Below are 25,258 nucleotides of genomic sequence, written 5' to 3' on the forward strand. Positions count from 1 at the left end.
ATGCCAGTTGGGTTTGTTGAGCCACAATGGGGACTCCACATTTTATTTTCTGATCAATGTATCAAGACACTGGCACTCTTCTGCACATCCCAGGGAAACGTAACGATTTCTGTTTACTCTATGACAATGATGTTTAGTTCCCACAACGGGACCTCCTTTTTCATCTTTTTATGCACGTGCTCCCGAGAAGTATTTTCGTTCTTTTTGGGGAAACATGGTTACTCTCACCAGAGTATGTGCAGCAGGTCTTGATGGAGGAAGTTCTGTGTAAACTCCTCTAATGGTAGCAGAAGGGAGGAGAATGGCCACGCCGGGCCCTGGGGATTGTGCCTGGTATCCTGGAATCTGGTCGCTCTCAGCAGGGATCAGAAGGGCCGTTTGGCCAGAAGCAGCCTGGCCGGGACAGTTAATCATCGGACAGGGTGGCAGAGGAGTATTTATCTTGTGAGCAGCTGAGCCCTACTGGAAACACATTGTCTCGGGTTTGTCTCTCCTCATCTAAAGCGATTCATTACTCACCTACAGACGCTGTCACCGAGTCCAGCAGCTGTGATGACTGGCTTCCTCAGTCCTCCTGACAGAAATAAAGAGGAAAAAATCTTTTCAGTACTATATCTTCAAGATTTGGGTTTTTTTTTTTTTTTTTTAAGAGGAGAGCTAGAGAGAGACAGATAATGGAGTTGATTTTCTATTCTGAAATGTAAGACGTATTGCTGTTCAGTAGAGTTAAAGGAAGGTTCTTTAAGGGGAAGCCTTTATTAGCTTATGACCACAGAATAATTAACATGTTTGGTTTTGTTCTTGTTTGAGAAATACCTCAAATAGTGTAGAGATGAGGTATGTTTTTATTCCCTTACAGATAATCATAAATGACTCCTCTCTCCCCCCCCAATACTGAATCAATGTCATCAATAAATGAATGTGTTAGAATATTTCCCTTTGCATAAAGTAGAACCCACCTTTGACCCCATGCTGCCCTCCCATATTCATCCCTGTGCTCTTTCTTCTCTCAGTATAATTCCTGGAAAGAGGAGCCTCTGCCTTCCTGCTTCCTGATCTCTCTTTACCCAGCGTGTTTGACTTTGCAATATCGTTCTGTGAAACCTGACCATGCCCCTTCTAGAAACACTTCCCTGGCTCAACTTAATATTTCACTGACTCCTCACTGCTCTCCTGGCCTTTCTTTCCTGCCCCTCAGAGTTGGATGGCTTAGATCATGGCCTTTGTTTTAGTTTATTACTGCAGAAGAACAGACTGTCACACATTTAGTGGCTTTAACAATACTAGCTTGTTACTTCAGAGTTTCCGTGGGTCAGGAGTCAGGGTACAGGTCAGCTGGCATCTGCTCAGGGTCTCACGGGCTGAAATCCAGGTGTTGCCAAGGCTGTGATCTCATCTGAGGCTTGGAGTCTTCTCCACACTATCATGCCCTGATGGGGTGGAATTCACTTCCTTTCATTTGTAGAACGGAGGTCCTTTTTTACTGTCAGCCAGGAGTAGCTCTCAGCCTCTAGATGTCACCCTCAGGTCCTAGCCATGTGTATTTGTCCTAACATTCAGCTCACTGCTTCAAAGCCAGCAGTCTGCTAGGATTGGGTCTCACAGTTTAACCTGATCAAGAGAGTGACTGTCTCATCATCTGTCACGTAGTGCAACAGTCAAAGGAGTGACTCTCTCAGCACATTCACAGGTCTGTCTGGACCCAAGGGAAGGATTTTATGGGTGTGTACAGCGGGAGGAAAGATCTTGAGAGCTACCTTGGAATTCTGCCATCTCAGCCCTTTCCCTCCTCCTGTACTGAATCCCCGCTCTCATGTCATCTCGCTCTATGGTTCTCACTTAGATATTCTCACTGCCTGTTTATAGACTTCTATCCAGCTGCCTGCAACGTTATCTCCACTTGGATGCCTATTGGGCCTCTCTGAGTTGAAATCACCAAAATGGAACAGTTGATTCCTTTATGGCAGGATTTTCTTTGGATATCACAGAAACTTGACTAGGTTTTTTAAATAAGTAAGAGTTTAATCATTCTCACAGTGCAGGAAAACTGAAGGCAGGTAGTCCAAGCTGATGTAGCAGTTCTGTAATATCCATGTTCCAAGCTGCTTTTATCTTTCTGCTTCACTGCCTTTACCTTAGCATGTGACTTTCACCCTCTGGTTACAACATAGCTGCTGCCCCTCCAGGCATTGCATGTTGGCCCTCCGAATGATATTGGCGTTTTTTTGTTTTGTTTTTGTAAGAAGAAGGAGAGAGTGAATATTGGATAGGTACCTTGCAGTATCAGCCACATCCCCACTCATGTGGTATTTGATTTTACTGCAAGTGACTCGAAAATAAAATAACGATGACCTTAACAAGTGCATCTTTATTTCTCATTCACATAAATGTCTAAGGCTGGTGTGGTCCTCGGGGACCCAGGCTTTTGTGGCTTTTCCGTTGCCAATAGAAGGCTTCCAGCTCATGGTACAAGGTGACTACTGCAGGCCTGTTACATGGGCAGTTCAGCCAGGAGGGAAAAGGAAAGAAAGAAGGAACAGTCCCTCCCTTTAAGACCCTTCCTGCAAGTGGCACATACATGTGTGTTTACCTGCCTTTGTCCAGAATTGAGCCACATAGCTACATGTACCTTCAAGAGAGGTTGGGAAATGTGTTCTTTGTTCTGGGTGGCCATGTGCTCAGCTGAAAATCAGGAGTCCTGTTCTGTAGAGGAAAGGGACAGTGGCTTTGTGGCGATAACTGGTGTTCTCTGCCGTCTACTCTAAACTTGGCATTCTGCTACCTCTCCGTAAACAGGAGGCCGCTAGGTGAGGTCAGAAACCTAAAACAGTGAAGGTCTTGGAGTCATTCTCATCACCTCTCCTTTTCATGGACTCCTACGACCTTCAGCCTCTCCCCACTTCCACTGCCAAGACCATAGTCCAAATCACCTCTTGCCCGAACTTCTGCAGGAGCTTCTGACTGGTCTCGCTGCTTTGATTCCGCCCCCATATAGTCCATCTTATTCGTAGAATCTAGCATGAGCTCTTTAAAGTGAAAATTATATGAGGTCATTGCCTTGCTTAAGACATTCTGTTTGCTTCTCATGCCAAACGATAGGCAAATTCCTACCGTGGCCTCCAGGGCCCTACAATGTCTGGTGCTGCCATCTCTCTGAACTGTCTCCTCCTTGCTGGATTTTGAACACGAGCCTAGGCCCTCCTTTTCCATTGCTCTGTCTCTGTAGTGACATTCCTTCTCCTTACTCGACTGATTCAGGTGGCTTTTCCAACATTCTCACTTCTCACAGTCCCTGTCCCAGCTGCTCCCCAACACACATTACCTGTTACTATCTGCCCTCATCCCGTTTTAGTAACTTGTTCACTGTTTGTTGTCTTCCTGGGTGTGCAGGGTGCAAGTCCCATGAGGGTAGGAGTGTCTCTAATACAGAGGAGAGGCTTAGTGTCTTTTGTTCCGTGACCTTCTCCAGGGGCTCTTTGTTTTCTCTGGAACTTACTCTTTTTCTGATAGATAAAAAATAATGTACTTTAACGAATCCTGAATTTATCCTTCTCCTCCATACTCTCTGCTGCATGGACTCCACCTTCTTCCTCAAGGGTCCCTTCTCAAACCATCTAACCTCTGGCTCTAGCCTAGGCTGATAGTTCTCCAGGCCTGCTGTGCTCAGCTGCCCTTGGATTCCCTTGGGGGTAGGTGTCCTGATACCTATTTTTCCTCTTCTTTGCTTTAATGTCTCAGTTTTCTGGAATTTGTATAAAAAAAGGCTTGGGGAGTTCCCATCGTGGGTCAGTGGTTAACGAATCCGACTAGGAACCATGAGGTTGCGGGTTCGATCCCTGCCCTTGCTCAGTGGGTTAGCGATCTGGCACTGCCGTGAGCTATGGTGTAGGTTGCAGACGCAGTTCGGATCCCGCATTGCTGTGGCTCTGGTGTAGGCCGGTGGCTATAGCTCCGATTCGACCCCTAGCCTGGGAACCTCTATATGCTGCGTGAGTGGCCTTAGAAATGCCAAAAAGACCAAAAAAAAAAAAAAAAAGGCTTGGGAGGTAAACATCTCACACTTAACTGATAGTATGCTGGTTCTAGAAATCCATGTCAAATTACATCTTTGAAGCACTGAATTACTAGTATCCACTGTTGCTGATGACATGTAAGTTGCCAGTGCAGTTCTGCTTCCTTTGTGGCCAACCAATGTTTTTCCCTATCTACTCAGACTATCAGGAGCCCTTGATATTCTGAAATCTCAGTAGATAAGTGTCAGTAAGTGTGGGTCCTTTTTTGTTCATTATCTGGCAATTAGTGAGTTCTTAATCTGAAGACGTGTTTTTAGGTCATAGAAAATTTTTTTCTTTGAAAATATCTTTTTTTCTTTATGAAAGACTGATTACTTTCATATTAAATCTCCTAGTTTAATCCTATATGTGTTTTTTTCACCTACCTTTTCATTTTATTTGTTTTGCAATTCGAGAAACTTCCATGATTTTATATTATGCATTTTTTATTTTTTGTAATTTTTATTTTATGGTGGAGTATAGTTTTTATTAAAGTATAGTTGATTGACAATGTTGTGCCAATTTCTGCTGTATAACAAACTGACCCAGTCTCATATATATATATATATATTTATATACATACACACACACAGAAATATACATTCTTTTACTCATATTATTTTCCATCATGTTTTATCCCAAGAGACTGGATATAGTTCCCTGTGCTATACAGTAAGACTTCATTCCTTATCCATTCTAAATGTAGTAGTTCGCATCTATTAAGCTCAAACTCCTAGTCCATCCTACTTTCTCCCCCTCCCCCTTGGCAACCACAAGTCTGTTCTCCACATCTGAGTCTGTTTCTGTTTTGTAGATAGGTTCATTTGTGCCATATTTTAGATTCCACATGTAAATGATGTCATATGGTATTTGTCTCTCTCTTTCTGACTGACTTTTCTTAGTATGAGAATCTCTAGTTGCATCCATGTTGCTGTGGATGGCATTATTTTGTTCTTTTTTATGGCTGAGTGGTATTCCATTGTATATATGTACCATATCTTCTTAATCCATTCATCTGTCGATGGACATTTAGGTTGTTTCCATGTTTTGGCTATTGTGAATAGTGCTGCAGTGAACATAGGGGTGCATATATCTTTTTGAATTAGGGTTTTGTCTGGATATATGCCCAGGAAATATAGTTGATTAACAATGAACAGCAAATATCCATACTTCATATATACTTCATATATCCATACTTCTTCAGATTCTTTTCCCATACAGATTATTACAAAGTATTGAGTAGAGTTCCTTGTGGTATACAGTAGGTCTTGCTGATTATCTTATTTTTAGACACTTAAAATAGTGAATTTTATTGAATGTAAATTTTTTCAAGTATAGTTAATTTACAATGTGCCAATTTCTACTGTACAACAAAGTGATATATATGATATATATATACATACACATATATGGATAGAGATTCTATTTTAAAATATTTTATTAAAATAATAATATTTGTATTAATATTTTCTATTAAAATAATTAAAATATTTTTATTAATATTACTTTCCACCATGGTCTATCCCAAGAGATTGTATATAGTTCCCTGTGCTATATAGTACTTCTTTTCCAGTTTGGGTTCCTTTTATTTCTTTTTTCTTCTCTGATTGCCATGGCAGGGACTTCCAAAACCATGTTGAATAAAAATAGCCAGAGTGGACATCCTTGTCTTATTCCTGATCTTAGATGAAATGCTTTCAGCTTTTCACCATTGAGAATGATGTTAGCTGTGGGTTTGTCAGATATGGCCTTTATTATGTTGAGGTAGGTTCCCCTCCATGCCCACTTTCTGGAGGGTTTTATCATAAATGGGTGTTGAATTCTGTCACAACTTTTCTCTGTATGTATTTATATGATCATATGGTTTGTATTCTCAGTTTGTGTATCACACTGATTAATGTCGTGGATATTGAAAAGTCCTTGTATCCCTGGGATAAATCCCCCTTGATCATGGTATATGACCTGTTAATTTATTTTGGGGTTTGGTTTGCTAGTATTTTGTTGAGGATTTTTGCATCTATATTGATCAGTGATATTGTCCTGTAATTTTCCTTTTTTGTGATATCTTTGTCTGTTTTTCATATCAGAGTGATGGTGGCCTCATAAAATGTGCTTGGGAGTGTTCCTTCCTCTGCAGTTTTTTTGAGAGTTTCCGAAGAATAGGTGTTAACTCTTCTCTAAATGTTTGATAGAATTGCCTGTGATTGAGTTTTCTTACGGCACAGCAGGTTAAGGATCCCAAATTGTCACTACAGCAGCTCAGGTTGTTGCTGTGGCATGGGTTCAATCCCTGGCCCAGGAATTTGGCATGTGAGCACAGACAAAAAATAAAATAAAGCATTTGCCTATGAGGGCATCCGATCCTGGACTTCTGGTTTTTGGAAGTTTTTAAATCACAATTTCAATTTCCATACTTCTGGTTAGTCTGTTCATTTTTTTCTGTTTCTTCCCGGTTCAGTCTTGGATGATTATACCTTTCTAAGAATGTGTCCATTTCATTGGCATATTGGTGCGTGTAGTAGTCTCTTACGACCCTTTGCATTTCTGTGGTGTTATCTGTAACTTCTCCTTTTTCAATTCTAATTTTATTGATTTGAGCCCTCTCTTTTTTTCTTGACGAATCTGGCTAAAGGTTTATCTATTTTATTTATCTTTTCAAAGAACCAGCTTTTAGTTTCATTGATCTTTTTTTCTTTGTCTCTATTTCATTTACTTCTGCTCTGATTTGTATGCTTTATTTCCTTCTACTAAATTTTTTTTTTGTTCTTAATTTCTCTAGTTGCTTTAGGTATAAGATTACATTGTTTATTTGAGGTTTTTCTTGTTTCCTGAGGTAACACTGTATTGCTATAAACGTCCCTCTTAGAACTGCTTTTGCTGCATCCCATAGGCTTTGGATCATTGTGTTTTTATTGTCATTTGTCTCTAGGTATTTTTTTTTTAATTTCCTGTTTTGTTTCTTCAGTGATCCATTGGGCTACTAGTCATCTCTGGTTTTTGGCACAGGCTAGGGCATAGTCCTATCCTTCCTATTGTCGCCTCTTCCTTTTATCCCAGTTCTGAGCATAGAGCCTCTCAGGCTGCTGAGAAAATTAGCATCCATGCCTTTTGCAGTCTGTTTCCCAAGGAGGTCTTGGCTGGGGCTTCCTCTTCTGTTTTCATCATCATCAGGCTCCTGTCTGTCTTTTTTTTGTGTGTGATTTTTATTTTTTCCATTAGAGTTGGTTTTCCGTCATTTTTCTACTGTCCAGCAAAGTGACCCAGTCACACATACATATATACATTCCTATTCTCTCATTATCCTTCATCATGCTCCATCACAAGTGACTAGACATAGTTCCCAGTGCTGTACAGCATGATCTCATTGCTTATCCATTCCAAATGCAACAGTTTGCATCTATTAACCCAAGATTTCCAGTCTATCCCATTCCCTCCCCCTTGGCAATCACATGTCTGTTCTCCAAGTCTGTGAGGTTCTTTTCTGTGGAAAGGTTCATTTGTGCCATATATTAGATTCCAGACATAAGTGATATCATATGGTATTTGCTTTCTGTTTCCGACTTACTTCACTTAGTATGAGCATCTTTAGTTTTATCCATGTTGCTGCAGATGGCATTATTTTGTTCTTTTTATGGATGAGTTGTAGTCCACTGAGTATATATACTTCATCTTCTTAATTCATTCATCTGTCAGTGGACACTTACGTTGTTTCCATGTCTTGTCTATTGTGAATAGTGATGCTATGAACACATGGGTACATGTATCTTTTCTTTTGGAAAGCTGTTAGTCTCTTGCTGGGCAATTACTCTTTCCTCCTTGCCTTGTTCTCTTCATTGTTCTATGTCCTATTCCCTTTGGCCTTTTTCTTTTCTTTTTTTTTTTAATGTTTACCAGAATTAAATTTAGGTATATGAAACAGAAAGTCCAAATACCAGTAACCTAAAAAAAAGAAGGAGGGTTTTTCTTTTCCCTCTTAGAAAACAAGTCTGGGGTTGGGCAGTCCAGACCGTTGTGGCGACTCTAGGAAGCGCACAGTCACTGACTCTTTTTTTTTCTGTTCACTCATCTGGGCATCTGTCATTCATCCTCAGAGGTGCCTTATGGTGGCAAATGGTCTTGGCAGCTCCAGCCGTCATAGTCACATTCTAGGCAGGAAGGGGGAGTGAAAGAGGAATAGGACAGAAGATACAAGCCTGAAGAGTCTTCTCCACTTTAAGAGAGTTTTTATGGCAGTTCCTGCTGTGGCACAGTGGGTTAAGGATCTGGCATTATCTCTGCAGCAGCTCGGGTCACTGCCGAGGCATGGGTTCAGTCCCCAGCCTGGCACAGTGGGTTAAGGATCCAGCATTGTTACAGCTGTGGTGTAGGTCATGGCTATGGTTCAGATCCCATCTCTGGCCCAGGAACTTCCATATGCTGCAGGTGCAGCCAAAAAGAGCTAAAAATAAATGAGTTTTTATGGAAAGCTTTTTGCAGTGATTTCTGATTACCTTTGACTTCTACTTTTTGCAAGGGAGTGTGAGAGATATAGCTTTTTCAGCTAATTTAGCTAAATACAGTATTATTTCCAATAATTGAAGAGTTGGATTGGTGAGGAAGACAAGGAGGATAGGTTTAGATTGATAGCTTGCACTTGCACACTGTGTTAGTGGCACTTTAGGTATGGAGGGTGGAGGCAAAGATAGGCTCAGCCTAATGTCTTGAACTAGAAGTTCTGATCTTTGAAATGCACAGGACTTCTTCTTTTTCATGATGTGCAGCAAATTTCAACCTAGAATGGTTAGTGGTGAATATTTGCTTATGTAGGAGAAGACTGTTTATTAGTTTTAGATGCTAGGGTTTGACTGTGTGCATTTTCTTAGAGATCATTATGCCATTTCTTGGCATGTGTAGTAAAGGAGCACCCTCAGTAACCTCAGTAGGTTTTCTAAGTTTTTAATTAGAACGTTAAAAGTCATTCCATTTTTGGAGTTCCCTAGTGGCCTAGTGGTTAAGGATCCAGCATTGCCACTGCTGTGGTGCAGATTAAATCCCTGGCCTGGGAATTTCTGCATGCCGTGGACAAGGCCAGAAAAAACCTAAAACCAAAACAAACAAAGTCATTCCATTTTAGATGCAGTGTGTTAGTTTTGTGTGTATTGCTGCTGTAACAAATTAGCACAAACACAGTGGTTTAAAACAACACAAATTTACTATCTTATACCTCTCAAGGTCAGAAATCCAAATTGAATTTCATTGGGTTAAAATCAGGGAGTCAGTGAGCTGTAGGAGATAATTCATTCCTTTTCCTTTTCTAGCTTCTAGAGTTCACCCGGGCTCATGGTCCTTTCTCCATCATCCAAGCCAGTCATGTGGCATCTTTCAGTTTCTCTGACTCTGGTCCTCCTGCCTCCTTCCTTTTTTTTGTCTCTTTCTAGGGCTGCTACTGCAGCATATGGAGGTTCCCAGGCTAGGGGTCTAATCAGAGCTGTAGCCGCTGGCCTACGCCAGAGCCACAGCAATGCCAGATCTGAGCCATGTCTGCGACCTATACCATAGCTCCTGGCAACGCCGGGTCCTTAACCCACTGAGCAAGGCCAGGGATCAAACCCACAACCTCATGGTTCCTAGTCAGATTCGTTAACCACTGAGCCACAACTGGAACTCTGTCCTCCTGCCTGCTTCTTACAAGGATCTTTATGATTATATTAAGCCCTCCTGGATAATCTAGGCTAAACTCTCCTTTGTAAGATACTTAATTTAATCAGATATGCCAAGTCCCTGGCACTGTAAGGACATAGTCACATATTTAAGATTTTCATGTAGGATGCACCTGTGACAGACAGCTCTAATTTTACTTCCAATAGAATTTTCCTTTATCTATTTGGCCCCTTGAAATTGCTGCCCAAAAAGCCTTGACTGAGAACCATTATTGTTTTCATGAACAGAATTTGGACCTAATGCTTAGCAATGTTGGAAGGATCGGTCTTTTTTTTTTTTTTTTTAAATAGAATTTTAAAGAAATTCTCCATATGATGCAGTCTAGTTCATATGGCATTTCCAGAGACAATGATTATAAAAAACTGTGTTTTGTTTTGCTTTTTTATGTGTAACATACACACAAAGACTTTTGGTTAGAAAAGTCCTTCCAACCAAAATTTTGTTGTACTAATTGATTTGGGAAATTATAACCTTCTATATTTTCTTTATAATTCATTTACAGAACTTGTAATTTTTTAGAAAAAATAATTCCAATCTGAAATACCAGACAATGTTTAGCAGTAACAACAACTACCAAAACACAAAACACTTGTCCTAAAACCCTAACACGTAGGACAGCTGAAGGAAGAATTTTTGACAAAATTTCAGTGTGTATATATTTTTCTTTATCATTTTATTGGAGATAGCACTGGCTCACTTTCTTTTATTGGCTTTTCCCCCAAATAATGTCTGTATAATTGAAAGACGTTTTCTATTTTTTTTTTTTCTGTTTCTATCTTTGTAGCTCAAGAAATGTATTAAAACTCCAGAAATCCCTTCTAAACATGTTCGGAATTGGGTCCCTAAAGTCTTGGAACAACGTCGACAAGGTTTGGAAACATATCTACAGGTAAGCTGTGTTTAGATCCTCCATGTAACATAGCTCAAGTAATCATATATCTCAATTTTTTTCCTCAGAACTTGTGAGTGAGATGCAGAATTTATCAAGCAATCGAACATTCTAGATTTAAAGAAAGTATAAAATTATGAACAGGTTGTTGGTTCATTCTTTTGGCTTTAATCAGGTTTTATTTAAAATTGGTTATGTGGATTGGGAAAGTGAAAATTTAGCATAAAAGTAAAAACTGATAAAGAGCGGGTCTATTTTTCTGTTCAGTCTTAACAAATTACAGTTTGGTTTTTGTTTTCCCCTCTAAGATTTCTTGCTTCCTCTTAGCATTCCCAGCCTTCAGGTCTTGGATGTTGGGGAGATAATGAGAGGAACTGCATTTTCAGTGGGCCTGGCTAGTACATCTATGGAATCAAACTGAGAACGAGTATATAAAAATTGCCTCTGATGAAGTACTAACTTCTCTGAAAATTAGGATGTATACTTTTAAAAGAATGTATAGGGTGCCCTGTTCTGCAGCTAAAAGGAGTAAATAGAACCACCTAAGGAAGGTTAAGACAAAGTAGTCCCGACCAAGTGAAAGAAAAAGCAGAAGGAAAGTGTGGCGCGGTGTCAGCTTCTCTTGAGTCTTATTTATTTATTTATTTATTTATTTAGCTTTTTAGGGCCACAACCAAGGCACATGGAGGTTCCCAGGCTAGAGGTCAAATCGGAGCCACAGCTGCTGGCCTACGCCACAGTCACAGCAGCGTCAGATCTGAACCACATCTGTGACCTACTTACCGCAGCTCATGGCAATGCTGGACCCTTAACCCGCTGAGTAGGGCCAGGGATCGAACCTGTGTCCTCATGGATAGTAGTCGGGTTAGTTTCTGCTGCGCTATGACGGGAACTGGTCAACTTCTCTGAGTTTTAAAACAAAATGGGCGAGAGTCCTCAGGTGAATAGTCAGCTTAGGCAGTGTTAATCCAAAGAGCACCTTGCCAGGCAAGTTCTGGGGGGAGGGTGGGGGTCAGGGAGCCCTGTGTTCAGCCAGGACTCCTGAGTCCACTTGAGGGGCTGACACATGAGAATGATCAAGGTGAACATTGCCAGAGTGGATGGAGTGGGCTGGGGAATCTTGGCTCTCAAAAAGAGAAGAGCTAGACATCACCTTGGAGTTACAAGCTTACCGTGGTGCTCTTTCCATCTAAGACCTGTTGCACCAAAGAAGGCAACATGTCTTAGATGGCAAGATCTAAGCCATGACTGTGTTTCCCCATTGCTGTCTTCATAACCCTCTTTAGCATTAACCCTAAGTGGGTTCTGTTTGGGTGCGGAACCATGGACTGCATGAAGCCAGGATGCCATGTCCTCTACACATCTTTTCTCTTTGGTTGTGTCTGAATGACTAGCAATTAGAAGCAGAGGAGAAGCTGTTGCAACCGGTTTGTACTTGGAGGTCAACTCACAGGACTCTCCCCCAGGAGAAAGATGCCGAGGGTCCGTCCCTGGCCTCGTGCAGTTTCCCTGGTGTTGCCATGCTCTAGCAGGAGAGCTGACATGTAGAGGCTGTAGGGATCGCAAAGAAGGGCTCTCTTCACTGCTTTTGTTCTTCTGCTTTGGGACATGGTGAATGGGTTGGTCCTTCACTGCCTCTTCCTGCAAGCGGGAGACTAAAGGAAATGGGGACCACAAATGACAAGACAGTGTGTGGCCATGTGCCTTGAGACTGTACATGGAGCTATGAGACTTCCAGAGCCTCGGGCTACACTGCAGAGTAAAACCAAACCAAAAACAAACAAAAAAACAAAAAAAATGAGACTTTTTAGATGTATGCAAAGGGTAAAAATACATGTTCTCTATAATTAAATGGAATAGATAAGCAATGCATTCTAATTTGTAAGCCAGATTTTCCACGGATATTGTGTATCTTCAAGCTTTACTTCTGCAGAAAGCTTTGCTCTCCCCCCACCATTGTATTTGACACATGACTTCCATTACTACTTAGTGTAAACATTTTAAGTTGTTTGTACTTTGGATATAAATATGGGGATAAAATCATCTGGCATAGAGAGGAGTTTACAGTGCCCCTCAAATTGAGCTTAGAATTTTCTATTCTCAGAAACAGGGCTTGAAAGAGTTGGTTGAAGGACCGAGAAGGCTGGTTTGCTCTTGTGCACTTAATATTCAGTTTGTTGTAAGTGAAGTCCTGACAAAGTTCAAGGCAGCTTTTTCTTCTCCCTCTTCCCCCCGATTCTGCTTGCATGCAGTGGGAGCTGAATGCAGGCTACAAAGATGAGTGTGAATATTTGATCAGCCCCCAGTGAAATGAAAACCCTGGCTTAGGTGTCATTCTTTGTTAGCTTTTGGTGTTTAAGTCTCTTTGAAAGTGAGACAGTTCTTGCTCTTCCTTCTACTCACCTACATAACTGCAGTTAGAATCCCACTCACCCTTGGTACCAGCCTGAACCTCAGTGTAAGTGCCACAAACACATCTCAGCAAGCACCATCCTGCAGCTAACCCATCTCACCTCGAGGCAGATAGGATGGCCCTGTTCAGGCCTGTAAACCTGAGAAAGTATTAATATTCCCAAGCCATAGCATCTTAAGTTCACAGGGGAACCTTATCTAATCCCGCTTGTCTCCTGTCCTTTAATTAAGTTCAGGATCATCCCTCCAGTCTCAGTTTATCACCCACATAACAGACAGATTAACTCCCAGAACAGCCAAAGAAAACTCCTCCTTTTGTCCAGGAAGCACCTGAGACTCTGGATGGGTTTATCCCACACTTTCTAAGTTGGCCCAATCTGCTCTTTTATTTTAGAGATGGAAGAACAGGTCTAGTGGGTTAAGAAACTTGCCTCCTTTCCTGAAGTATATTAATTAAAGATACAGGACTGGAACTTTAGTTTCTTAACTCCCAGTATAGGCTTGTGGCAATGCCAGATCCTTAACCATCGAGGGAGAGCCAGGGATTGAACCTGCAACCTCCTGGACACTGTAACGGGTCCCTAAGCCTCTGAACCACAGTGGGAACTCCTAGAAACAAAAATCTTAAGAGTAAATTAATTTGGGTTTCCCAAACTGATCTGCCCATCAACTATTACATGGTTTATACAATAGTTTTATCTCCTAGTTTGAGGTAACTTTACACTTTTCCTGATTCTCCACTGAAACAAACATCTAAAAACTGAAGAAAGAATGAACCCCAACAGTTAGGTAGTGGATGGGCCAGGAGAAGAAAAGATTTTAGCAACTTTCTGGAAGAGGGAATGTTCTGGGAACATGTGAATGGATGCAACAGTGTGAAAAGCAGAGCCTGAACTCTGCCATGAGAGCCTATGGTGGATGTGGAAGGCAGCCTGCCCACAGTGATTCTGGAAAGCTCCTGGCTTAGGGTCAGAGGTGAAGCAGAGGCCAAGGTGAGCAGTGAAACTGAAAACAAGTGGGTGATTCGGGGTGTGTACATGGGACAGGTACCCAGGCCAGTTATTCTGCACAGAATACATCCTGATACTTATGACCAGGCCAAAAATGTTTTAAGATTATTTTCTTGAGATATCCCCTTGTGGTTGAGTGGAAATGAATCTGACTAGCATCCATGAGGATGCAGGTTTGATCCCTCAGTGGGTTAAAGATCTGGCATTGCCGAGAGCTGTGGTATAGGTTGCAGACGTGGCTCAGATGTGGTGTTGCTGTGGCTATGGTATAAACCAGTGGTGGCTGCAGCTCCAATTCGACCCCTAGCCTGGAAACTTCCGTGTGCCACAAGTACGGCCCTAAAAAAAACAAAAATAAACAAACAAAAAATAAAACAAAAAAAAGGTGATTTTCTTGAAAACAAAACCATATGACAAAATACTAAACAGAATGGCTGAGCAAAGCTAAAGCTTCTAATGAGGACCTCAGAAGACCTAAGGTGACAGCCCTTTCCCTACTTCCTTACCTCGAGGAAAAGCCCACCAGACTGCATGCTCCACCCATACTGAATTTCTCCTTGGAAGGAAGCCAGTGGTGAGCACTCCTGCTGACCTACCAGCAGAGGGAAGCCACCCAGGTAGCTTTCTGCAGTGAGATCTGATAACCAAGGATTGCTACGCATTGAAGAAAGAGACCAAGGTGAATGAAAACATTGACTCTTCAGGAAAGAGATCATTCAGAACACAACATATATCTTAAAAATTTATTTAATAAATCTGGAGAGCTTCTCAAAGGTATTACATCCAAAGATGACACTAGGCTACTTTTGTAAAAGGAACAATCACAAGACACTTGAGAATTCTTAGAATTACTTGTTTGATCCAGTTAAAAACATTTGGGAGTTGCTCTCTCTAGTTGGGAAACTGTTCCATAGAGTACAGAGACAAAAGCTGTTGACAAAGGACAGGAGACACAGAAGACAATTCAAGTCTGATGTTCTGGAGTCCAAGAGAGAAAGAAGAAGGAAAAATACAAAAGTAGGGACGAGAATAAGCAAAAGGAAAACACTTGAAAAAACTTCCCCAAGCTGTAGAAATATGAGCCCTTATATATACAAGGTTCTCCAAGGGTAGAGCACAATGAATAAAGAAACCCTCTAAGGCCTAGACATACCCAGCAACATTTCAGTAGATCAGGGATGAAATCCTCAGTCTTCCAGAAAGAAAAGACAAATGGTAGGCAAGACTGATGTTTAGTTGTGGCTTTATTTCTTTATTTGAGACGGCTTTAATGGGTAGGTCCCTCTCCAGTCTTCAGTAACAATATTAAACTGCAAGTTGGCATCATTTTTAGACAAAGATTTTTCATAGGGATTTTGCATATATTACTTGCGTCATTTGTTGCAATAATGTGAAGTTTTTCTTTCTGAGAAAGGCACCCACATCTTATGTCACATATTTAGGAACAGCGGTTGTTTAAGTTTTCATCTTTTTCATAAGGAATAAAAAGTAATTAAATGTACAGTGAATTTTAGAAGCTAAACAGAATAGCTCTTAGAAACCCATGACTAAGGATAATTGAAGCTAATATTAATCCCTAAAAAAAAGGTTCATTTGAAGAAAACAGTGCCACAGCTAGGGTCAGGTTGGTTTGTTATATAGTAGATATAAGGTACTGTCTTCAGAAGACCCTGTTTACCTGATTAGCTGCCCCTTATTTATATGTTTAAATTATACTTTGCAGTATAATGTTCTGTTTGGTCAGAAGTCTGTGCTGATCAAAGAGTCTTGTATTTTTAACTTTTTCAGTAGTGCATGAAGCATCTGTTAAACTTGACCATGTGTGATTGAAAATGTGTGTTCTCTAATTCTTGAGTGCAGTGCACTATATGTAATCAGATGAAGTTTTTAAAGCAAGTCTCATATCGTAACTTGGCTGCTTGATCTTTAAGAAAGAAGAAAAGTATGTTAAAATTCTTAGTTCAACCATCCATGTTTTTCTGTTAGTCCCTCTTTTCTGAGTTTTCCTCTTGCCTGCCTTTGGGTTGTGGCAGATGTTTTTTCCCTTTTTCTCTTCCCATTTCTCCCTCTGTTAGTATATGTCTATGCTTTTAGTGGTTACCTATTACCTTTGGTTTCCTCCTGAATGTTACAAGGATCTTAGAATAAGTTCTGATCACCGTGGATATAGGATTGTGGTTTGACAGTTCAGTTTTTTCTTTGTTTGTTTCCCCCAGCACTAGGAAAATGTTGTGACACATTTTGGCCTCCATGATTTCTAATTGAAAAAAAAAAATCCACTGTCATGTTAATTGTTTTTGCTTTATATGTAAAATTTTGTTTTAAAATGGCTGTTTTCATAGTCTTTATACCTACCTCAACCTCTAGCATGGTGAGGGCAAGGTATTTGTTTATTTTGTTTACTGAAACAGTATTACCATTCAAGTAATGTCCGTGCATTCGAACAACTCTGGACATAGAATAGGTGCTCCAGAAATGTTAAAGGAAGGAAAAAATAAGGAAAGATTTTATGCTCAAAAAATAAATATAAAATGTCAATTTTCAAGGTTTTACTTTTGCCATTGGTTTTCAGAAGTTTAATTATGATGTGCCTTTGTGTGTATTTCTTTGACTTTGTCCTATTTGGAGTTCTTCTAGCTTCTTGAATCTGTAGGCTTATCTTTTTTGCCACATTTGGAAGTTTTGAGCCATTATTACTTAGGGTACTTTTTCATCCCTTTTCTCCTTCTCCTCTTCTTCCAGGATGCCAAAAAACAGGAATATTAAAATTTTTGTTATAGTTACACAAGGCTCTAATTTTTAATTTATTTTTATTTTTTCCCTCCACTGGTCAAGTTAGATAATTTCTGTTGTTCTATCCACTGATTCTTTGCTCTGTTCCTTTCATTCTGTTCTTGAACCCTCTCACTGAGCTTTTTCTTTATATTATTGTATTTTTCAGTTATTTAATCTCAATTTGATCCTTCTTTATAGTTATTTTTTTGCTAAGGCAAAAAGATTTTTCTCTGTTGAAGTTCTCTGGTTTTTTTCTTTTGTTTAAAATGTGTTCATAATTAGTCTTTGAAATGTTTTTATCATGTCTGCCTTAAAATCATCAGACAATTTTAACCTATCTCTGTCATTTCAGGTTGAGATCTCTCAGGTTTATGGTATGATGAGTGATTCTGGTTTAATCCTACACTTTTTTTGCATTATGTTATAAGATGCTGAATCATATTTAAAGCTTCTATTTCATCCGGCTTTCTCTGATGCTGTTTGGTCAGGAGAAGGTGAGGTGCAGGGGGCTCAACCTTGTTTCTACCAGGTGAAGTGGAAGGCCAGGTTCCTCACCTAGCATCATTGACAGCTGGGTAGTAGGAGTGCTTCTCATTACTGCTGAGGATGGGAGTTCTAGCTCCCCACATAGTCTCCACTGATCCTGTATGGGTGGGAGGTGGGGAACATTGCTGGCTGCTGCGGATGAAAGTCCTGGTTCCTTTCTTGGCCTTCTCTGCTACAACCCCAGCTCTTTGTGCTTCATTCCCTGCCTCATGAGGGTGGAAGTCTAGGCTTTCCACAGGGCCTTTGCTGGCATGAGTGGAAGGGGACCACAGTTTCTTCTGTGGTGTTTGGCTGGAGTAGAGATGTTTTATATCGAAAAGTTTTCTATCTTGTTAGACTATCTCTTTTACGGTCCTTTTGCTAGGATTTTATTGGGGCTTTATTGGTCTATGTTGGTATTTCCTGATTCCTGGCTTTTTCTGCTCCAAGTCAAGAAATATGAAGCAACATAAAAACACAGGAAAGATTAAACTCATTACTGTGTCATTCCTCCATCTTGGAAAGACTCCTTTCTTCCTGCAACCTTTCATAATTTTCTTATGTTTGCTTTATATACAGTGTCCAGTGGTTTTAGTTGTACTTAGCAGGAAGAATGGGGGGAAAGTATGACTATTGCATCTTATTGGAAATAGAAGTCCATCCCACTGACTTTGAATTTTAATATTATAACTTTTTATTTCTGGAGTTCTGCATGTTTGTTTTTTTTTCCCCTCTAATCTACCTGCGTGTTTGTTTATTTTTAAGAGTCCTTGTGTTATTTTGCTTACATTTTCAAACCTCTGTTTTATCTCTTTAAGCACATTTACTGTCAGTTTCTCAGGAAAAACAATCCTCACTGTCTATCATCTGAATTTAGTGGACCATGCTTAGTTTTTTCTGATTTCAAGGTATCTTATGAATAATTTATACAAATTCAAATAAAGAGATAAGAAGGACAACTTTATTAGGATTTTTATTGGAATTTCAACAGAGCAAATCCAAAGTCTTAGTCCTTATTTTCCTGGTTTTTAAAGGCACCATCCTTTGAACAGTACACCTAACTGCTCCTCAGCTACTTTGCAGAATGTGAAATGTAAACCCTCTTACTGATTCCAGATTTTAAATACCTCTCTATTAGGTTCCAGTGTGTCACTGCTTCTGGTTCTTTTCTTTGGAGATGCATTGTTAAAATCCCAAACTTCTATGGTTAATAGTTTTTTTGAAGAGATAAGGGTTAATATCTTTACCACATAGTTGCAAAATATTTTTATTTTTAGATTTACAAACACCAATTAGAATGACTAAATCATTGAAATTAAAAAAAAATTATTTTATCTCTTTCCTTCCAGTCACCTTTGTATATCCTTTTGTCAAGCAGAGCATTCATCAGATAAATCTTGGTGCACAAACATCACAATAAGTGGAAGAATACTGTTCCATGTTGTTTTAGTGAAATGAGATTATCCAAGTTCTTAATATAAAGTGTTGTACTTAAAACAATTCTAACACATAATTAGAACTACTTGCCTTTTGAAAGTCATCTGTCAGTTTTCTCTGATTCATTTAGAATCTTCTTTTTATCTTTACTGTTATTTTATTATACTGTAGACCTTTATTACAATAGTTATTCTGTATCAATTATTTTTGTAGATGTTTTAATTATTTATTTATTTATTTGGCCATGCCCATGGCATGTATAAGTTCCTGGGCCAGGGATCAAACACAAGTCCAGGGACCTGAGCCATAGCAGTAATACGGGCTGCTGCAGTGACAACAGCAGATCCTTAATCCCCTGCACCACAAGGGAACTCCTAACTAATATTTTTGAGGATTTTTTTTTTCAGTCTGATAAATGTAATAGCTCATATCTGCATAGGTCTACGTTGACTGTTGTTTCTGCTGGTTCTTGATGATGGTGCTTTATTTCCTCATAGTATATGTGTGTAGTTTTTTTTACTTGTTTGTTTGATTACAAGGATACTAATCAATTTCCTTGTATCTTGATCTTTGGAATTTATTTTCCGTGATCAGGGTTGAACTGAATTTACATGTATGTTCTTTTTTTTTTTTTTTCCTGCTTTTGTCAATTACACGGGAACACTGTCAACTGCAACATCATAGTTTGAGGATTTTTTTCAGTGGAGGGGGGGACTACCAGAAGGCATCAATTTAGGTTACAAACTTGTGAAGGGGACAATTTGTGGTGGTGAGTTCTCAAACTGATAGAGGAGGAGTTCTCCTTTCCACAGAACCATGCAAATCCTTTTCACAGTGGATTTGTCTCACTCTCTCTTTCCCTGAGGACTTATCCTTCAGCAGGTTTATTTGGAGCTCACCCTTAAGCTCCCCTACACCCACCTACCTTGAACAAACCTTAGGTTTTCTCTTCATTCTATGTCTATACACTCCCAGATCGGATGCTAAAAGTTACAGAGTTGACAGCGTGCCCACAGGACCGAGATGTATGATTCCTAACGATTCCTCAAGATAATCTGAGCCTTTGTAATGTTTGATGCTAAATCACTCCTCATGGTCAGCCAACGTCTATGCTGGAGACTTTACCAAGCGATGACGTATGTACTTTCCTATAACACATTCTTCAAACATGCACAGAGAGGTCTGGAAAACAAATTTAATTGTTGTACTGACTGAGATTTTATTTTTAAATTTTATTGGAGTATGGTTGACTTACAATGTTTTATTAGTTTCAAGTGAACAGCACAGTGAATCCGTCATGCATATAAATATATCCTGTCAATTCTTTTTCCCATATAGGTCATTACAAACGAATGAGTAGATTTTCCTATGCTATATTGTAGGTTCTCATTAAATATCTGTTTTATACAGTAGAGTGTATATATTATTCCTTCCCTCCCTATTCTTTCTATAAGATTTTATTTGACAGTGGATTTTATATCCTATTCATTCAGGAATTAGAATATAGTTATGCAGCAACCTCTGGTAGGGTCCACCTGTGGTAGAAAGTGACTGGTCATCCAGAGAGTGCTTTGCTTTGCTTTGCTTCTCTTCTCTTTTTTTCTACCCTTTTCTCTTCTTTTTTTTTTTTTTTTTTTCCCTTTCTTTTCACAGCCATACCCACAGCATATGGAAGTTCCTGGCCTAGGGGTTGCATCGGAGCTGCAGCTGCAGGCCTACACCACAGCCACAGTAATACTGGATCCTAGCTGCATCTGCGACCCTTGCTGCAGTTTTTGGCAATGCCGGATCCTTAACCCACTGAATGAGCCCCCATGTCAAACCTGCATCCTCATGGACACTTTGTTTCTTAACCCACTGAGCCAAAAAGGAACTCCCAGAGAGTGCATGTCAGCCAGACTGGGACATACACCTTTATAAAATGCAACTATTATACTTATACACATGTGGCATAAAACAGATCTTCAGCATTCCAACAAGACAATCCCCAGAGAGGCTGGATCTGACTAAAAACATGTTTTTTTAAAAAAGGATATAGCCTATATGTAGGCTTAATGTTACAGAATTCACGAGTAATAGAGTCTCTCAGTCTGCCTTTGACCCTTTTTAACCAACCACCTCCAGTGCTTCAGAAGACATTTTCTTGCAAAGTAGGTGCCTTCCTACTTTCTCGCAAAGTGGGTGTCCTTCCGCTGGACATGTTTTCCAGCCTGTTATGCTTCTCTTCCACCAGCTCCTTTACTCTCCTCAAGACAAAAGTCTGTGGTAACTTGGTCCCTTTCCCCATTATGCAGGGGAAACTGCTTCTTAAATGTTGAAATGGTTTTATTTTGAAACAGGTTGGGTTAACAGCTGCTCTGCTGCCTCATCCCCTGCTGCTACATGCTGTTGGGTGAACCAAGTCTCTTAGCCCAGAATCTTGTGGTCATGCAGCATCAGCCAGGCATGTCTGGTACCACTGTGAGTCTTTGCAGAAGTGATCTCTCACTTGGTGAGAAGTTTCTGTACTCGTTGGAACATGCCCTTAAACATTCTGTGAACCATATTTTCTTACTTCCATATTTGAGTGTATGTGAGGGGTTATTTTTCACAACTGTAAAATTACTTACAAATTTGGTATTTTTCCCTTAAATTATTAAAAGTGTCTGTTTTATGGCCAAGAGCCATTTTATGGTTATATATTTTCATCTTTTCTTCACTTCTTTAAAAAGTACTAGTGGAGTTCCTTTGTGGCTCAGTGGGCTAAGGATCTGATGTTGTCACTGCTATGGCTCAGGTGGCTGCTGTCACGTGGGCCCAATCCCTGGCCTTGGAACTTCCACTTGCCATGGGTTTGGCCAAAAAAAAAAAAAAAAGTACTAGTGATTACTTTTCTTTTTCTTTTTTTTTTGTCTTTTGTCTTTTTGTTGTTGTTGCTATTTCTTGGGCCGCTCCCACGGCATATGGAGGTTCCCAGGCTAGGGGTTGAATCGGAGCTGTAGCCACTGTCCTACGCCAGGGCCACAGCAACGCGGGATCCGAGCCGCGTCTGCAACCTACACCACAGCTCACGACAACGAGTCAGCTCACGACAACGCCGGATCGTTAACCCACTGAGCAAGGGCAGGGACCGAACCCGAAACCTCATGGTTCCTAGTCGGATTCGTTAACCACTGCGCCACGACGGGAACTCCGATTACTTTTCTTTTGGTGAGCATTTTATCCAAGTCCTGTATAGACCCCAAAGTTTTTTTGGTTTTTGTTTTTCAGTGACTTCACGAGAATTATACGGTAGGCATAATTCATCTGAAAACAACAGACGAAATCATACTGAACTGAGATTCAGTTTTTAATGGTGTCAATGTCCATTTACTAGAGAAAGAGCTTCCTCTTCTTACATCAGCAAAATTGCAAACTACTAGGTTTCAAACTCTTGGGATTGTGAGCAGTCAAAACTGTGAAGTTTAAGTTTAGAACAGTTTTCTAATTAAGAGGTGGGAATTATCATATCCTTTAAGTTAGTTTTACATCTTAAAGGAATGTTCATTTTATTTATTTATTTATTTTTATTTTTAGGGCTTCATCTGCGGCATATGGAGGTCCCCAGGCTAGAGGTCCAATCAGAGATGTAGCTGCTGGACTATTCCAGAGCCACAGCAACTCGGGATCCGAGCTCTGTCTGCAATCTACACCACAGCTCACGGCAATACCAGGTCCTTAACCCAGGGCAGGGCCCGGGATTGAACCCAAGTCTTCATGGATGCTTGTCAGGTTTGTTAACCACTGAGCCACAAAGGGAACTCCCAGGAATGTTCTTATTATCATTCACGTATTCATAGATATCTATAAAGGTAAAAAGAAAAATATGTAAGGTAATTTTCTTTTTTCTCCACTTTCATTTTTGTGGTTTTAAGTTGTACATGTACATACCTGTCCCTAGCCATTCCACTCTGGTTGAAGACCAAGTGACAATTTCTCTTTTAATCTAACCATGATGAGGTAAAGGCCTTAATGAAGCTGAGTCACCTTGGGGGGTCCCACACAGAAGCCCCATGCTCTCTCCATGGCCACCTTCTCCCTTAAAGCCAGGTCCTTAGAATTGCGAGTGTAACTCACAGATTAAGAAGTGATAGCTTGGCAGCTTTGCTTCTTACGAATGACTTTCTTTAAACTGCATCTGAAGTAAAGAACAAGACCTTATTTTTTTGTTTGTTTGTTTGTTTTTTGGAGGAGGATGCATTGGTAAGAGGGATATACAGTTTGAACTTCATACAATGCCCATAGAAGCCTAGAGAAGTCAGAGCATCTGTGAAGGGCCTGCTTATCACATGAGACAAACTGTTCTTTGTTCCCCTTAAAGATTGTGAACAGTGTGTTAAATAATATTAATGGCTGGGATTGTCAGTACTTAACAGTACTTTCCTTGTACAAGTGATTTTATTGATTGATACAGACTCAGTGTAAGGGGAGCAGATTATTTTTACTGATTTTATCTAAACCTTAACCAAGTTTGTTAGTGCACCACGTATCTTTAAATAGATCTAGATGATGATGTAGATTAAGAAAAGCAAACCACCATCCATCTCTTTTTGATCTGTTAATAACTTAAATCCATCATTGCTAGCAAGTGTTTTCAGATTCTGTTGTGCATACATGTTTCTCTCGTCCCTGGTTAGAAATCCCATAACCTCGTTTCAGTGGTTGGTTTTTCATACAGGAAAACCCTAACCGCTTATCCAGAATTCTGCAGACAAGTTTGTCATCGTAATTGGGGAAGTAATTGACAAAATATGAAGGCAAAAATTCCCTGCTATTAAATTTCATTTTTGTAGGCAGTGACCTTTAGATTTTTAGGTTTTACGGTAGTTCTGTAATACTTCCATTTGCTTAGTTGAAAACACCCTATGAAGGCTGTAAGTAATTAGGTAGGACAGTCTATGATTTTTCTTCTCATTATACTATGTTTTAAAGGCTTGCATTTTAGAGAATTGTGCTGCTTAATTTCAGATGCCTTTTCTTCCCATTGATTTGCATGATTCCGTTGATCTCAAAATAGCAAATACCTTCATTTAAAGCAAGTCTTAGTGTAGAAGAATTTTTTAAGTTTCTGAAATCAGTGATACATATTATGTCTTTAAAGAACACAGTAAGCTTTCCTTTCAAGGCACTAAGCCACTATTTAAAAGATTCTCATGATGCATTCTTGTACACTACGGATAGAAAAGTATGATAGAAGCCTGACCTACACAACTATGGATAATGAGCCTTCAGTGCTAATATAAGTCAGTGGAGGTGAGGTCAGTAATGGCAATTTAAAAAGCTTTAGGAACCTAAAAATGTTTATGATTTCATGGAGAGAGATCTTTATGAAAGAAGAGAAGGGAAAGGAAATAATCACTCCAGTGCACTGTGGCCCCAAAGCTTTGACCAGACTTAAAACATTGGGAGTTGTAAACCTATGAATTAGCAAATGCCAACCACCTGGTTTGGCAATCTGTACTGATTTTAAAAATACTCTCAATAGTCATTACCTAAGGTTCAATGCCCTCAACTAAAGCACCAGGTTAATGTTGAGATGGATGTTTGGGGTTAAATCTTCCTCTCGAGCTGGCTCTGCTCTGGCCAGGCTCATGGCTACATGCTATTTCTAGAAAGAGACCTGGTGAGATGGGGGGTGAGAACACAGACTTGCACTCATTTCTGAAAAGCCAGCTCAAAGCCCCTTCTAGAAACAGGTAGACAGTGATGCCATTTCATGCATATGAAGAGAAAAAATAGACTACATACTACTTTTGCTTCACATTCAAACTTCTCTTTAAAAGTAGATGGTTTTGGGAGTCCCGTCGTGGCACAGAGGAAACAAATCCGACTAGGAACCATGAGGTTTTGGGTTCGATCCCTAGTGGCCTTGCTCAGTGGGTTAAGGATCTGGCGTTGCCGTGAGCTGCTGTGTAGGTTGCAGACACGGTTCGGATCTGGCGTTGCTGTGGCTCTGGCGTAGGCCAGCAGCAACAGCTCCGATTAGACCCCCAGCCTGGGAAACTCCACATGCTGCGTGAGTGTGACCTTAAAAAGACAAAAAAAAAAAAAAGAAAGAAAAAAGTAGATGGTTTTATCTGATAAAAACACCCTGAGTTAGCATTATATTTTTGCGAATATCACCTCCTTTAAGGTGGCCGTTGTGGGCTTGAGTCTGCCTTTACTACTGCTGTTCTCCATTCAGAGAAGATTTTAGAAAGCCTGACATTTTTCTTTTCTTCCTTTCTTTTTTTTTTTTTTTTTTGGTCCTACACCCTAGGCATATGGAGGTTCCCAGGCTAGGAGTCAAATCGGAGCTATAGCTGCTGACCTACACCACAGCCACAGACACTCAAGATCCCAGCCACATCTGTGACCTTCACCACAGCTCACAGCAATGCCAGATCCTTAACCCAGTGAGCAGGGCCAGGAATCGAACCTGCAACCTCATGGTTCCTAGT

At 40.1% G+C, this 25,258-nt stretch overlaps 1 protein-coding gene across 5 annotated transcripts in view; it reads left to right on the forward strand.

Annotated features, from left to right (window-relative positions):
- Positions 1-25,258, forward strand: part of SNX24 (sorting nexin 24) — a 157,327-nt gene that overhangs the window by 86,925 nt on the left and 45,144 nt on the right. For all 5 annotated transcript variants that reach the window (XR_007134578.1, XR_007134577.1, XM_047778502.1 and 2 more), the window contains exon 3: positions 10,537-10,641. Coding sequence is in view for 3 of the 5 variants with exons in the window: in XM_047778502.1 (XP_047634458.1) it covers positions 10,537-10,641 (105 nt within the window). In the remaining 2 variants the exon portion in view is untranslated. The remainder of the gene's footprint in view (positions 1-10,536; positions 10,642-25,258) is intronic.

The sequence above is a fragment of the Phacochoerus africanus genome, chromosome 4 (genome assembly GCF_016906955.1).
Source record: "Phacochoerus africanus isolate WHEZ1 chromosome 4, ROS_Pafr_v1, whole genome shotgun sequence".
Lineage (NCBI taxonomy): Eukaryota > Metazoa > Chordata > Mammalia > Artiodactyla > Suidae > Phacochoerus > Phacochoerus africanus.